Source organism: Sardina pilchardus, chromosome 4, assembly GCF_963854185.1.
Source record: "Sardina pilchardus chromosome 4, fSarPil1.1, whole genome shotgun sequence".
Lineage (NCBI taxonomy): Eukaryota > Metazoa > Chordata > Actinopteri > Clupeiformes > Clupeidae > Sardina > Sardina pilchardus.
Genome location: NC_084997.1, coordinates 35,929,733 through 35,942,083, shown reverse-complemented (window position 1 = coordinate 35,942,083; position 12,351 = coordinate 35,929,733). Strand labels below are relative to the sequence as shown.

At 45.0% G+C, this 12,351-nt stretch overlaps 1 protein-coding gene across 1 annotated transcript; it reads left to right on the top strand.

Moving 5' to 3' along the window:
- The first annotated feature begins 3,409 nt into the window (after positions 1–3,409).
- LOC134079056 (E3 ubiquitin-protein ligase TRIM17-like) lies at positions 3,410–4,667 on the top strand. Its single transcript, XM_062535225.1, has 2 exons — positions 3,410–3,814; positions 4,557–4,667. Exons 1-2 carry the CDS (start codon positions 3,410–3,412, stop codon positions 4,665–4,667), a joined length of 516 nt encoding a protein of 171 aa, XP_062391209.1.
- The last annotated feature ends 7,684 nt before the right edge of the window (positions 4,668–12,351 follow it).

The window sequence follows — 12,351 nt, the reverse complement described above, 5'->3', positions numbered from 1 at the left end:
TGGCTGCATTGTGGATTTTACCTTTGATTTCAGAGTCTGAGATTGTGATGTCATTTTGATCGATCTTTGACTTGAAACAGAGATTGTGACACCCCTCCTCCTGAATGTTGTTTCAGAACTGACTACATACTGGCCTTGAAACAGAGATTGTGACAGCCCTACTCCTGAATGTTGTTTCAGAACTGACTACATACTGGCCTTGAAACAGAGATTGTGACAGCCTTACTCCTGAATGTTGTTTCAGAACTGACTACATACTGGCGGTGTTACGCCTCCACTGGGGAGATCTGGTTGATGTGGCGAAACACCTGGGCAACTTGAAGTTCAGTGTGTGGGAGAAGATGCAGGAGGTTATCGCTTACAGTGAGGATAAACACACACATTACACACACAAAAAACAAACAGTGCCTCTTTGCCATGAAGAAGACAGCTTTTACATACAGTAAATGTCCTGTGTATTACCTTGTCTCGTCTCTTTCTCTCTCTCGCTCCCTCTCTCCCTCTTCTCCTCTCTCCCTCTTCTCCTCTCTCCCTCCCTCTCTCTCTCCCTCCCTCCCTCTTCTCGTCTCTCTCTCCCTCCCTCCCTCCCTCCCTCTTCTTGTCTCTCTCCCTCCCTCCCTCCCTCCCTCTTCTCGTCTCTCTCTCTCTCTCCCTCTCTCTCTCCCTCTTCTCGTCTCTCTCTCTCTCCCCCACCCCCCCACTCCCCCTCCCCCTCTCTGCAGCTCCGGTGGTTCTGGACCCAAACAGTGCCCATGCGAAGCTGAGTGTGTCGGGGGACCTGACGGGTGTGGTGCAGCCCGTGGCCTGTAACCCCGAGCGCTTGCTGCACGTGGTGGGGGGCGTGCTGGGCTCCGAGGGCTTCAGCGAGGACACGCACTACTGGGACGTGTCCGTGCAGGCTACAGGCCTGGTGCATGAAGAGAAGAGCAGCAGAAGAGGAGCACGCAGAGCTGGTGCCTGAAGAGAAGAGCAGCAGAAGAGGAGCACGCACTACTGGTGCCTGAAGAGAAGAGCAGCAGAAGAGGAGCACGCACTACTGGTGCCTGAAGAGAAGAGCAGCAGAAGAGGAGCACGCACTACTGGTGCCTGAAGAGAAGAGCAGAAGAGCAGCAGCAGGGGCAAGAGGGCACCAGACACTGAGTCAGCTGCAGAGACTCCTGCAAACATAGACTCTATTTAGATTCCCACATAGTACTGTGAAGCCATACAAAAATAATTACTCTTTTTTTTTTTTTTTGATGGAAAATTACATCTTTAACAAAAGAACGTTTTTGTTTTTCTACATTTTCCGTTCTATGTAATTCTCAGTTCTGAGATGAGCTTAGTAGCTGTTTATGATAATAACTCAATAAGTGCCCCGTGATCTGGGATAGTAGCTGTTTATGATAATAACACAATAAGTGCCCCGTGATCTGGGTGTGCTCCCCGATTAGCTGCAGCTCATGTTTGGTTCAAGCAGTTGAAGTGTGTGGATGAGTCTCCTGTGCGTTTGTGTTGTGAAGGTGTTGGTGTTGGCAGTCTTTCATCATCTCTGTTGTATGAATCTCCTGTGCGTTTGTGTTGTGAAGGTGTTGGTGTTGCCAGTCTTTCATCATCTCTGTTGTATGAGAAAAAAAGTGTAATGTGAGGAGTGCAGCAGACCTCTTTCTTCTTCAACTCGTTTGTTAAGGATTATTTATATGGCCTGTGTTGGTCTCCGTTCTAAGTGTTCCTGTTCCAAAGCTGTGGTTTGGAAGCCCATCCCTGTCCCAGTTGGTCTCCGTTCTAAGTGTTCCTGTTCCAAAGCTGTCGTTTGGAACCCCGTCCCTGTCCCAGTTGAATTTGTAGCTGCTTCATCAGCATGTTCCAGTTTTGACGAAAGTTTTGTTGAGATCTTCAGAGTGATCTAATGAATGAACTCACACCGCAGTGTGAATGCAATAAACGACTTGAGATGGCAACAGTTTCAGTCTTGGCTGTCTGATTGTTTAGCTTATTTGTTAAGCTTATTTAGTTTAGCTTACGATGTTCTGGTCTCCATTCAGTTGGATAGCTGGACATATTCTATGTATCTGTGTAGTTTTAGCCATTCTGTGTTCCCAATTCCTCGTTATAGTGTGCTATCATCTAATCTAATCTAGAATATTTACCTCAAAGCCAACTCACCGTTAGGCCTGTCCAAGCATGCCAGGCATAGCATTTGGGTCTGTTTCATGGAGTTTATTGAAAATGAAAATAATTTTGTGTGTCACATTTTTAAGAAATGACTTATTGTGGGAGTTGTATTTTAAATGCTCTACAGTGTATTGCCCAAAACAAGCTTGTCTGAGTGCTTCTGCATGACCCGGCTGCATTTCATGTGTTTGTGGATGTGCTGTGTCTCCTGAATGGCTGTGCTGTGCTGCTGTGTCTCCTGAATGGCTGCTGTGTCTCCTGAATAGCTGTGCTGCGGTGGCTCCTGAATGGCTGTGCTGCTGTGGCTCCTGAATGGCTGTGCTGTGCTGCTGTGTCTCCTGAATGGCTGTGCTGCTGTGTCTCCTGAATGGCTGTGCTGTGTCTCCTGAATAGCTGTGCTGTGGCTCCTGAATGGCTGTGCTGTGCTGCTGTGTCTCCTGAATGGCTGCTGTGTCTCCTGAATGGCTGTGCTGCTGTGTCTCCTGAATGGCTGTGCTGTGTCTCCTGCATGGCTGTGCTGTGTCTCCTGAATGGCTGTGCTGCTGTGTCTCCTGAATGGCTGTGCTGAGCTGCTGTGTCTCCTGAATGGCTGTGCTGTGACTTTGGCTCCTGAATGTGTATCACAGACTGCGTTGAAGAAACAGCCTATTTTGAGAGATGCGCCATTGTATTTTCAGCGTACTGGCGCGATGCCCAAACATGGCGCTAAGCTCGGGAAGGGTCATTCTCCTGCAGGAGAGATGTCAGAGATGCCTGAGGAGCAGACTGCTGCAGTAGCGCATGACAGCCAGTAGGGGTGCTGCAGGGCACCTGCCTGAGCTGAGTAACTTCTAGATGCAGTCAGCATTGCGTCAGTGCATAGGTTGTGACTGTGTATGACAGACAGGCAGCTATGGTTACTTACACCTCGTTTCTTGATACAGCTCAGTCTGAAGTTGAGGAGCCACAGTAGCCAAGGGTAACAAGAGAAGAGGTGTCCTGTGTCAGCCTGGGTGGAGCTGGCCAATCAGATTCCTCCTGAGCTGGAGTCCCACCCTCTGACTGCTTCCTAAAAATAAGGCCGTAAACTGATAGGCCGTGAGGGTCTGCTGACCACAAACTGATTTAAAGCACAGGTCATTCATTTGAAGCCCAAGTCTCAGACAGAAGTGGACAATCTGCTGAGAGAAAACATTAATATCAGCCTAATTTAGCCACGTGGTGAGGGAAAAAAAAAAAACAAAGCAAAAAGAGAGAGAGACTTTCTCGAGACAAAATGGGTACAAGATACGAAAAGGATTTCTGCTGCATCTTGTGCAAGGACATCTTCAAGGACCCCGTGCTCCTGACATGTGCACACTCTGTGTGTGAGCCCTGTCTGAAGCACTTCTGGATCGACAACGGGGCGCACGAGTGTCCAGTCTGCAGGAGGAGGTCGTCGAAAGCCGAGATTCTACCCAACCTGGTGCTGAAGAACCTGTGCGAGACGTTCTGGCAGGAGAGGAGTCACAAGTCCCGAGCAGGGTGCGAGGAGGTCTGTCCGGAGCACAGCGAGAAGCTCCGCTTCTACTGCATGGAGCACGACAGCCCCGTGTGTCTGGTGTGCCGCTTCGCCAGGAGACACACGTGCCACACCATCAAACCCCGAGACAAAGAAGAGTTTGAGCCGTTTGACCTCAAGGTGAGCAGTATTCCTACTCTTGACATTCTCCTGCACTGTACTCTGACAACAAAGCCATGTGGTTGTATTTGTTCATTGAAAATGTCAAGGAACTATTTTGATGAGCTGGATCAAATGGCTGAAGTGTTACCGTCAGAATTTGACGACAGCTGCTCTGAGTGAAGGACCACCTACAAATTACCAGCTGTCTCAGAAACGCCTGAATGGCAGAATATTCAGTGTCATTAAGGGTTGGGAACCAGCATTTTAGAATGAATTAGAATCAGTGTGAAAGATCTGGAACTGGAGATAGAACCAAAAACCAGAACTGAAAAGAATCTATTCAAAAATTCTGAATTGAAAGAAAGTCGATTCTGCCTATTAGTTCATAAACAATAGATAGAGACATACTGTATTTATTATCATGGACAAGGGGGAGTAAGATGCACAGCTATGGTGCCACTTCTGAGACTGAAATGTCAAGGCTTAGGGTTTAGGGCACAAGGCTTAGCAGCTCTAGAGTCTAGACTGATTGATCTGCTCTAGATTGAGAATTAATTAGCTCTACCTTGAGTGTTCAGTTATGGCTCACAAGCATATACACTACTATGTACAGTATACTTACATTTTATCTCTTTATTTATTTATTTATTTTCATTTTGGAGCTGAAATGTGGAATAGAGAGGAACCAGAATCGACAAGCAGAACTGGAATTCAACATCACATTTTAAATTCACGTTCACAGATTTGTGATTTGTGACAGATGTCGCCCGTCTTCTCCTCCGGTCTGCTCTGGAGTTTTGTGGGCTTGGGCATTATTTACTCAGGGGAATTGGCTGAGAACAGCAATGCTCTGATTAACAACAGGGTATAACTGACAAATACTGTATGTTCATTTCAGAACCTGTTGAATTTTATTCAGTTTTATAAGGAGCAAAGAAGCCAGCAAAAGCTACAAGGCAATGTACTAAACTTATATGAGGGATTTCTAGAGAAATACAATTCTGTGACTGGGTGTTATGACATATGGACTTATACTTCAAAGGGCCTTGTAAATGGCCTTGTAACCTAAAACCCTCTTGACAGACAATGAAGGCCAACCCACATTTTGATGAAGTACAATGGCGAGTTCTAAAGCCCACCCCAGTATGGTGGTATGTGGTAAACTGAATCCATAGGTTTCAAACTTGAGGGCTATTAACCCTGTTGAAATGCTTCACCCAGTTTTAAATCCAAGCATGACGTTGACCAATGCAGTCATCACTGCGTCTTTGCAGTATGTAGGCCCCTAGTTGTAAGTCGTTTTGAATGTTATTCAAAAATGTAATGTATTCCGTCAGTTTTTCTAGATAACCTTCATGATTGTGATGATCTTGCTTTATTTATTGGAACTAAATTAACTAAATTAAATATACGTTGGACCCTAATTTGAAGAACAGATCGGGGGCTACAAACATCAAACAATCTGTACTTGCACATCTTCCTCATTTGATAACAGTGCCCGATGAGAATGCAGTATTGCATCCGCAGGCCCATCATAGTTATCACAGCACACTTCTGAACTTGTGCCCTTTTTCGGCCACGAGGGCCCCTGGGATTCCGTTGGAAATCTTTGAATTCAATAGAAAAATAGAGCTGCTTTTTCTGCTGAATGTTTTAGATATGGAATATTTCAGGATAGATGTTGGCACTTTGCCCTCATGTCCCGAGGCCTGTCTTGTCAATAGACTGCCATATGCTACAGAGATGCACGTGTCTTTCCAGTAAACGTGATTCAATTCGACTCATAGTTGAATAGGTAGCCTAACACCACACGTTTGCCTCAACTTCTTGTTGCTACATGTTCAGAACGGCAGAATAAATGCGACATATTAATATTTGTAAAACTATTCACCCATAGCAATATTGAGGTTTTAAATGCTACTTTAATCTGGCCTGATGCATTCCATTTAAGGGTATTGCTCAACACTGCTACTGGTCAGCTTTAACACAATCTCTTATTGATCAACTTTAGTCTCACTCTGCAGAGTGCCACAGTGCACACCACTGCATTGAGCTCCATAGGCACACACACACAACCTCACACACAGCACATTACATTTGGCTGAACCAAAGCCACGTACAACATGGTAAACACGTTAAGCTTTCTCAAAGCGAATCTCACAACAATTCTAGGATAAAAAAAAAAAACAACAAACCAAATAGTTAGAGTGCAGTTAGAGTGTAAGTGCATCACTGATCGTTTGCATCGATTGTCCGGAGGGGGAATGTGGCCGGGACGGTCGACCTCCTTAAAGGTTGTAGCTGTCACTGCATTCGCAAGGTGTGACATCACTGCATTGAGCTCCATAGGCATTTGTAAGCGCACACACACACAACTTCACACACAACAGCTCCCAAACAACCTCACACACGACACACCAAGGATTACCTTCATAATTTGTTCTACTTCCAGGAGGAGCTGAAGTTGACTATGGGCCGACTAAAGACCAGACTGGAAGACCTTGAAGAAGCACAACTCGCTGGAGACGACACCGCGCATTGCATTACGGTGAGATGGCCATTCACACACAATATCACTGAAACCTCCATTTAAATGGGGGGCGGTGCTAGTGTAGTGGTTAAGGAGCTGGGCTAGCATGCAGTAGCCTGAAAGTTGTCGGTTCAATTCCCAGCTTCTACGTTGTTCCCGTGAGCAAGGCACTTAGCTCCAAGTTGCTCCGGGGACAATGTAATGATATATGCCTTGTAAATGATATATGCCTTGTATATGATGTATATGATAATCCCTTGTAATATAGTTGACATATTTAAGTCACTTTGGATGAAAAAAGTGTCTGCTAAATGTAATGTAATGTAATTTTCACAAAATAAGAGGCCTCAGTCTTATGAAAAGAGATTCTTTCTAGGCCCAACACACAGAGAAGTAGCCCGTGCATGCTCTAGACCAGGACCAGTCACATGGAGGGGCGGATCAGTGACAGGCCTCAGGGGCGGATCAGTAGCCATTTGGGGGCCACAGCCACAGGGGGTGGTGTTGACATTATCGTTGTTGTCAACCTCCACAGGTGGCGCCTCCATAAAGTAAATGGTCATTCACTTCAGGCAGTCTGGCGTCATTCACTTTAGGCAGTCTCCTCTCACATTTTTCTGTTATTGCAACCGCTAGGAAAACTTCGACTTCGTTCATCTTTAGCATGACCTCTCAGGTCAACCTCTACATTCCTAAATCTTTCGTCTTTCCCGGTAAAAGTAATAATCCATTGTAATATGATAAAGGGATGGAGGATGTCGATGTTAACTTGTGTTTTACCCTTTGACCCCGGAAACGGATATGTGGATGTGTGCGTGTAATGATGTAGGTCACGTTGACCAGTCGAGTGGTAATGGTAGCCACAGAGTTGTTCTGTTCTGAACTGGAATAAATGATACTAAACGGATATAAACGTAGTGTTTATTGGGTCTAACATTGGTAGCAGAGGATGGCTGCTAGTTACAAAGTTCCGCCAAAGTTCGACGAGACCAGGCCATACGAGAGTTGGAAAAATGAAATTAACGTCTGGACGCGGGTGACAGAACTTGACGCAAAGAAACATGCACTCGCTGTTGCCTTGGGGCTCCAAGGTAGAGCCCGGGAAACGGCTATGGAAATACCTGCAGCTGACTTGGACAGTGATACCGGTATGGATACGTTGTTAGCTAAATTGGATAGTGTGTTCCTAAAGGAGGAAAAAGACCGTGCATATGAAGCATATTCTCATTTTGATAGCGTTACAAAAGACAGTTCCCTGTCCATGTCGGACTATATAATTGACTTTGAGCAGAGATATAACCGGATGAAAAAGTACAACATGACGCTACCCGATGCCGTGTTAGCATTTAAGCTCTTGGACACGGCTTGTCTGGATGTGAAAAGCCGTCAACTTGCATTGACTGCGTGCACGGACCTAAAGTTCGCCGACATGAAATCGGCACTTCAGAGGATTTTCGGAGGACAAACGCCAGGCTCGTCAAACGGAATACAAGTAAACCAGCAGGATGTGGCGTTCTTTACTGAGCAAAGGCCGCAAGGACGAGGACAACGTTACACTGTACAGACTGGACAACAGAGACAGCCTTTACAGGGTACCAATCCACTGGATAAATTCGGTAAGCGATCAAGATGTGCCATTTGTCAAAGCACGTTTCATTGGGCTAAAGATTGCCCTCATAAGAAGAGTGAACATGTAAAACTAACTGAAGAAGAAAATGTTGAGGAATGTAACATCACACTGTTTACAAAAGCCTCCATGTCTGACTCAGAAATCTTCCTGGCTGAATCCCTGGGGTCAGCTATTATTGACACTGCTTGTACTCGTACTGTATGTGGGGAGAAATGGTTGGAAAACTATGTGAAAGATCTCAGCCCAGACCAAGTGAACCAGGTGCTGCAAACAGAAATCCCCAGTTGCAGGCCATTTCGATTCGGAGATGGAAACTTAGTATATTCCACCAGAAAAGTAAAACTACCTGCTAAGATAGGACAGACAAAATGTCATGTTGAAACTGAAGTAGTCAAAGTTGATATCCCACTGCTGCTGAGCAAAACATCTTTGAAGAAAGCAGGAACCATTTTGGACATGGAAAACGACCGAGCTGTGATGTTCAGACAACCTGTGCTTCTTGAATTCACTAGCTCTGGCCATTACTGTGTAGACATCAGAGACAAAGATACTGAAAAGAGTGAGATTGAAGAAGTCCTTACTGTGACAGAAAACATGTCCACTGAAGAGAAACGTAAAGTTCTTTTGAAGCTTCACAAACAGTTTGGCCATGCCTCAGCAGATCGGCTACAGAGGCTCATTCATAGTGCAGGAAATAAGGATAAAGAATGTGTCACTATTTTGCAACAAATAGTTAATGACTGTGACATATGCAAAAGGTACAGCAAGACCAAACCAAAGCCTGCTGCAGGTTTGCCTTTGGCCTCAGAGTACAATGAAACGGTAGCAGTGGACCTCCATGAGTTGGAACCAGGTGTATGGTATCTCCATATCATCGACCAGTACACGCGATTCAGTGCTGGAAACATTGTGAAAACAAAGAAATCCTCAGAAATCGTCAATTCCTTCATTCACACATGGATCAGTGTGCATGGTCCCCCCCGGAGACTATACAGTGACAACGGTGGAGAATTCAATAATCAGGAAATCAGAGACATGGCCGAAAACTTCAATATTGAGACGAGAACAACAGCAGGATACAGTCCCTGGAGCAACGGCCTACTGGAGAGACACAATCAGACACTCACCGAAATCATCCAGAAAGTGAAACGGGAAAATGGATGTGACTGGCACACTGCTCTTGACTGGGCCCTTATGGCCAAGAACAGTATGCTCAGTGTCCATGGTTACAGCCCGCATCAGCTAGTATTTGGACAGAATCCTAACCTTCCCTCTGTATTAGTTGATAAGCTACCTGCCTTAGAGGGTACCACTGTAAGTGCTAGGGTAGGTGAACACATATCAGCTTTGCATGCTTCTAGGAAAGCATTCACTGAAGCCGAATGCTCAGAGAGAATTAGGAGGGCACTTCGCAAGCAGCTCAGACCTACAGATGACAAATATGTGACAGGAGACAGAGTATATTACAAACGAGCAAACTGCACTGAGTGGAAGGGACCCGGGGTGGTTATTGGTCAGGATGGGGCTGTTGTATTTGTAAGACATGGTGGTATTCTTGTTAGAGTGCATCATTCCAGGCTTTGTAAGGTCAATACAGAGGAGCAGGACAAGCAGATACCACAAGATGATGCTAACAGAATAGCAGAAAGTGAGGAAAGTGTGACAAACAGTACAGTAGATGGCGCAGATAGCAACCAGAATACTGACGATGAACAGGAGAACATCAGTGACATGGAGGTGAATATAGGAGAAGTGTTACACCCACCCCTCACACAATCTAATGTGACACAAACTGACACAGAGCACAGGGCCTGTGGTAACCCTGCCCCTTTTGCAGGTGTAAAGTTAAGGACGGGTCAGACTGTAACATTTGTGAGCAGAGATGATGGAATTCAATGTACAGCCAGAGTCTTAGGCAGAGCAGGAAAAGCCACAGGACAGCATAAAAACTGGTATAACTTACAACATCTTGAACCTGATGGCAGTGAGGGACAAAAGGAGTCAGTTGATATGTCATCTGTTGGTAGTCTTAATGTTGAGCCAGAAGACAGGGAAGCTGATGTACTCATAGCAAAAGACATCTCATTTGATGCAGCAAAACAAGAAGAAATAAAGAACTGGCACAATAATGATGTGTTTGAGGAGGTTGAGAATGCAGGGCAAAAATGTGTCTCCACCAGGTGGGTCTGTAGTCTCAAAGAAACTCCCAAGGGTATTGTGCCTAAAGCACGACTCGTAGCCAGAGGTTTTGAAGAGCTTAATATGCAAGAGTTACAGAAAGATTCTCCAACATGTGCCTCAGAATCTCTTAGGCTATTGTTGTCAGTAATTTGTCAAAACCAGTGGCAAGTCCATTCTATGGACATCAAATCTGCATTCTTGCAGGGCATGGAGCTGTCTAGGAATATTTATATCCGGCCCCCTCCTGAGGCAGGCAGTGCAAATGTTATATGGAAACTAAAGAAATGTGTATATGGTCTCGCTGATGCATCTCTATACTGGTATAACAAAGTCAAAGAAATCATGCTGGGCACAGGTGGTAAAATGTCGCAAGTGGATCCAGCAGTCTTTTACTGGATAGATGAGCAGTTTAAGGTTACTGGAGTACTTGCATGCCATGTTGATGATTTTCTTTGGGCAGGCTCGCAAGACTTTTCAACAGATGTGATTCCTTTACTGAAGTCTGCGTTCCGTGTAGGGCGAGAGGAGCATGAGCATTTCTGCTATGTAGGCATGGATTTTGCTACTGTTGATGGTGTAGTTCAGGTACATCAGCACAGTTACATTGAGAATCTACAACCTCTTCACATGCAACCAGCACGTGCCATACTGAGGGATGCCCCCCTTAATGACACTGAAAAAGAACAGCTTAGGTCAAAAATAGGACAGGTCTTATGGGTTGCCAAGCAGACCAGACCAGATGTTATGTTTGACTCATGTAGTTTGGCATCTAATATCAAAAATGCTACAGTGCAGTCTGTGCATGAGGTAAATAAAATCATCCGTAAGCTTAAGTCAGACAAGGTGACCCTCAAGTTTCAGTATTTGGGACAAAATGATGCTCTAAACTTAGTCGTTTTCAGTGATGCTTCTCTTGGTAATCTCCCAGATGGTGGTACACAGGGGGGGACATTGATTGTTCTAATGGGAGAAAGAGGGAAGTTCTCTCCTTTATCTTGGCATTCTAAGAGAATTAGGCGTGTCGTGAGGAGCACTCTTGCAGGAGAGACTCTAGCAATGTCAGATGGCATAGACAGTGCTATCTTTCTTGCAACCCTTCTTTCAGAGCTCACCACTGGTGATGCCAAACAGAATGCTCCTTCACTAGTCTGTGTGACTGACAATCGATCCCTGGTTGATGCCCTTAGGTCAACTAAACAGGTCACAGAAAAAAGACTGAGGTTAGACATAAGTGGCATTAAGGAGCTCCTTCAACGGAAAACAATAAAAGAAATGCTCTGGTCTGACACAAAAGGCCAACTCGCTGACTGTCTCACCAAAAAGGGAGCTTCGGCTCTGGTGCTTTTGAAAGCTCTAAGTGAAGGACTGTGGCATCTGTGGTGAAAATGTCATGCAGTAGGATGTTTTTTTGTTTATAGTCATTGGATGACTGTTTATTTGAAATCTTGTGTACATTTATTTTATTACATTAAGTACATTGTTTTATTTCTTTATCTTTTCTGTTAAAAAGTATGGGGAGATTGTTAACTTGTGTTTTACCCTTTGACCCCGGAAACGGATATGTGGATGTGTGCGTGTAATGATGTAGGTCACGTTGACCAGTCGAGTGGTAATGGTAGCCACAGAGTTGTTCTGTTCTGAACTGGAATAAATGATACTAAACGGATATAAACGTAGTGTTTATTGGGTCTAACAGTCGAGACATGTATTGAATTAGGCATTCTGATGCTTTTTGTTGGCTTAAAACTTTTAAAAGTTTACAAAACGCTTTTGCACACCTCTTTTGTATAGGGACAGGTGCGTCGGAATTGGTTACCCAGCTAAACTTGTGAAAGAGAATTCACCTGAGGAAGGTCTATGACCGAAACGTTGTAAATAAATGTAAGCATGCGTAATGGACAGTGTGCGGGATTCTCTTTCACATGTTAGCTTAAAAGTACAATTAAACCATGCAATGACTCTCTAAGCTTAACCATGTTTCAGAATATATAGCCTATTAAATGTTTTTAAATGATTATTATTCTATGAGGGGGGAGTGTTTCATTGGGGCTCCCCCTACTATTTGGGGGCCCCAGACGATTGCCTAATGGTAAATCCGCCCCTGATAAGCCTGTGCGCTGCTCTAGGCGAGGGCCATGCACATCGAGGGGCTGATCACGGAGGAGTTTGAGCAGATCCACCAGTTCCTGCGGGACGAGGAGAAGGTGCGCCTGG

Bases quoted from the DNA above. Each gene is read 5' to 3' on its own strand.
- LOC134079056 (XM_062535225.1), top strand. From the start codon at position 3,410: ATGGGTACAAGATACGAAAAGGATTTCTGCTGCATCTTGTGCAAGGAC. The intron at 3,815-4,556 runs GTGAGCAGTATT...GATTTGTGACAG, and splicing joins TTGAGCCGTTTGACCTCAAG to ATGTCGCCCGTCTTCTCCTC.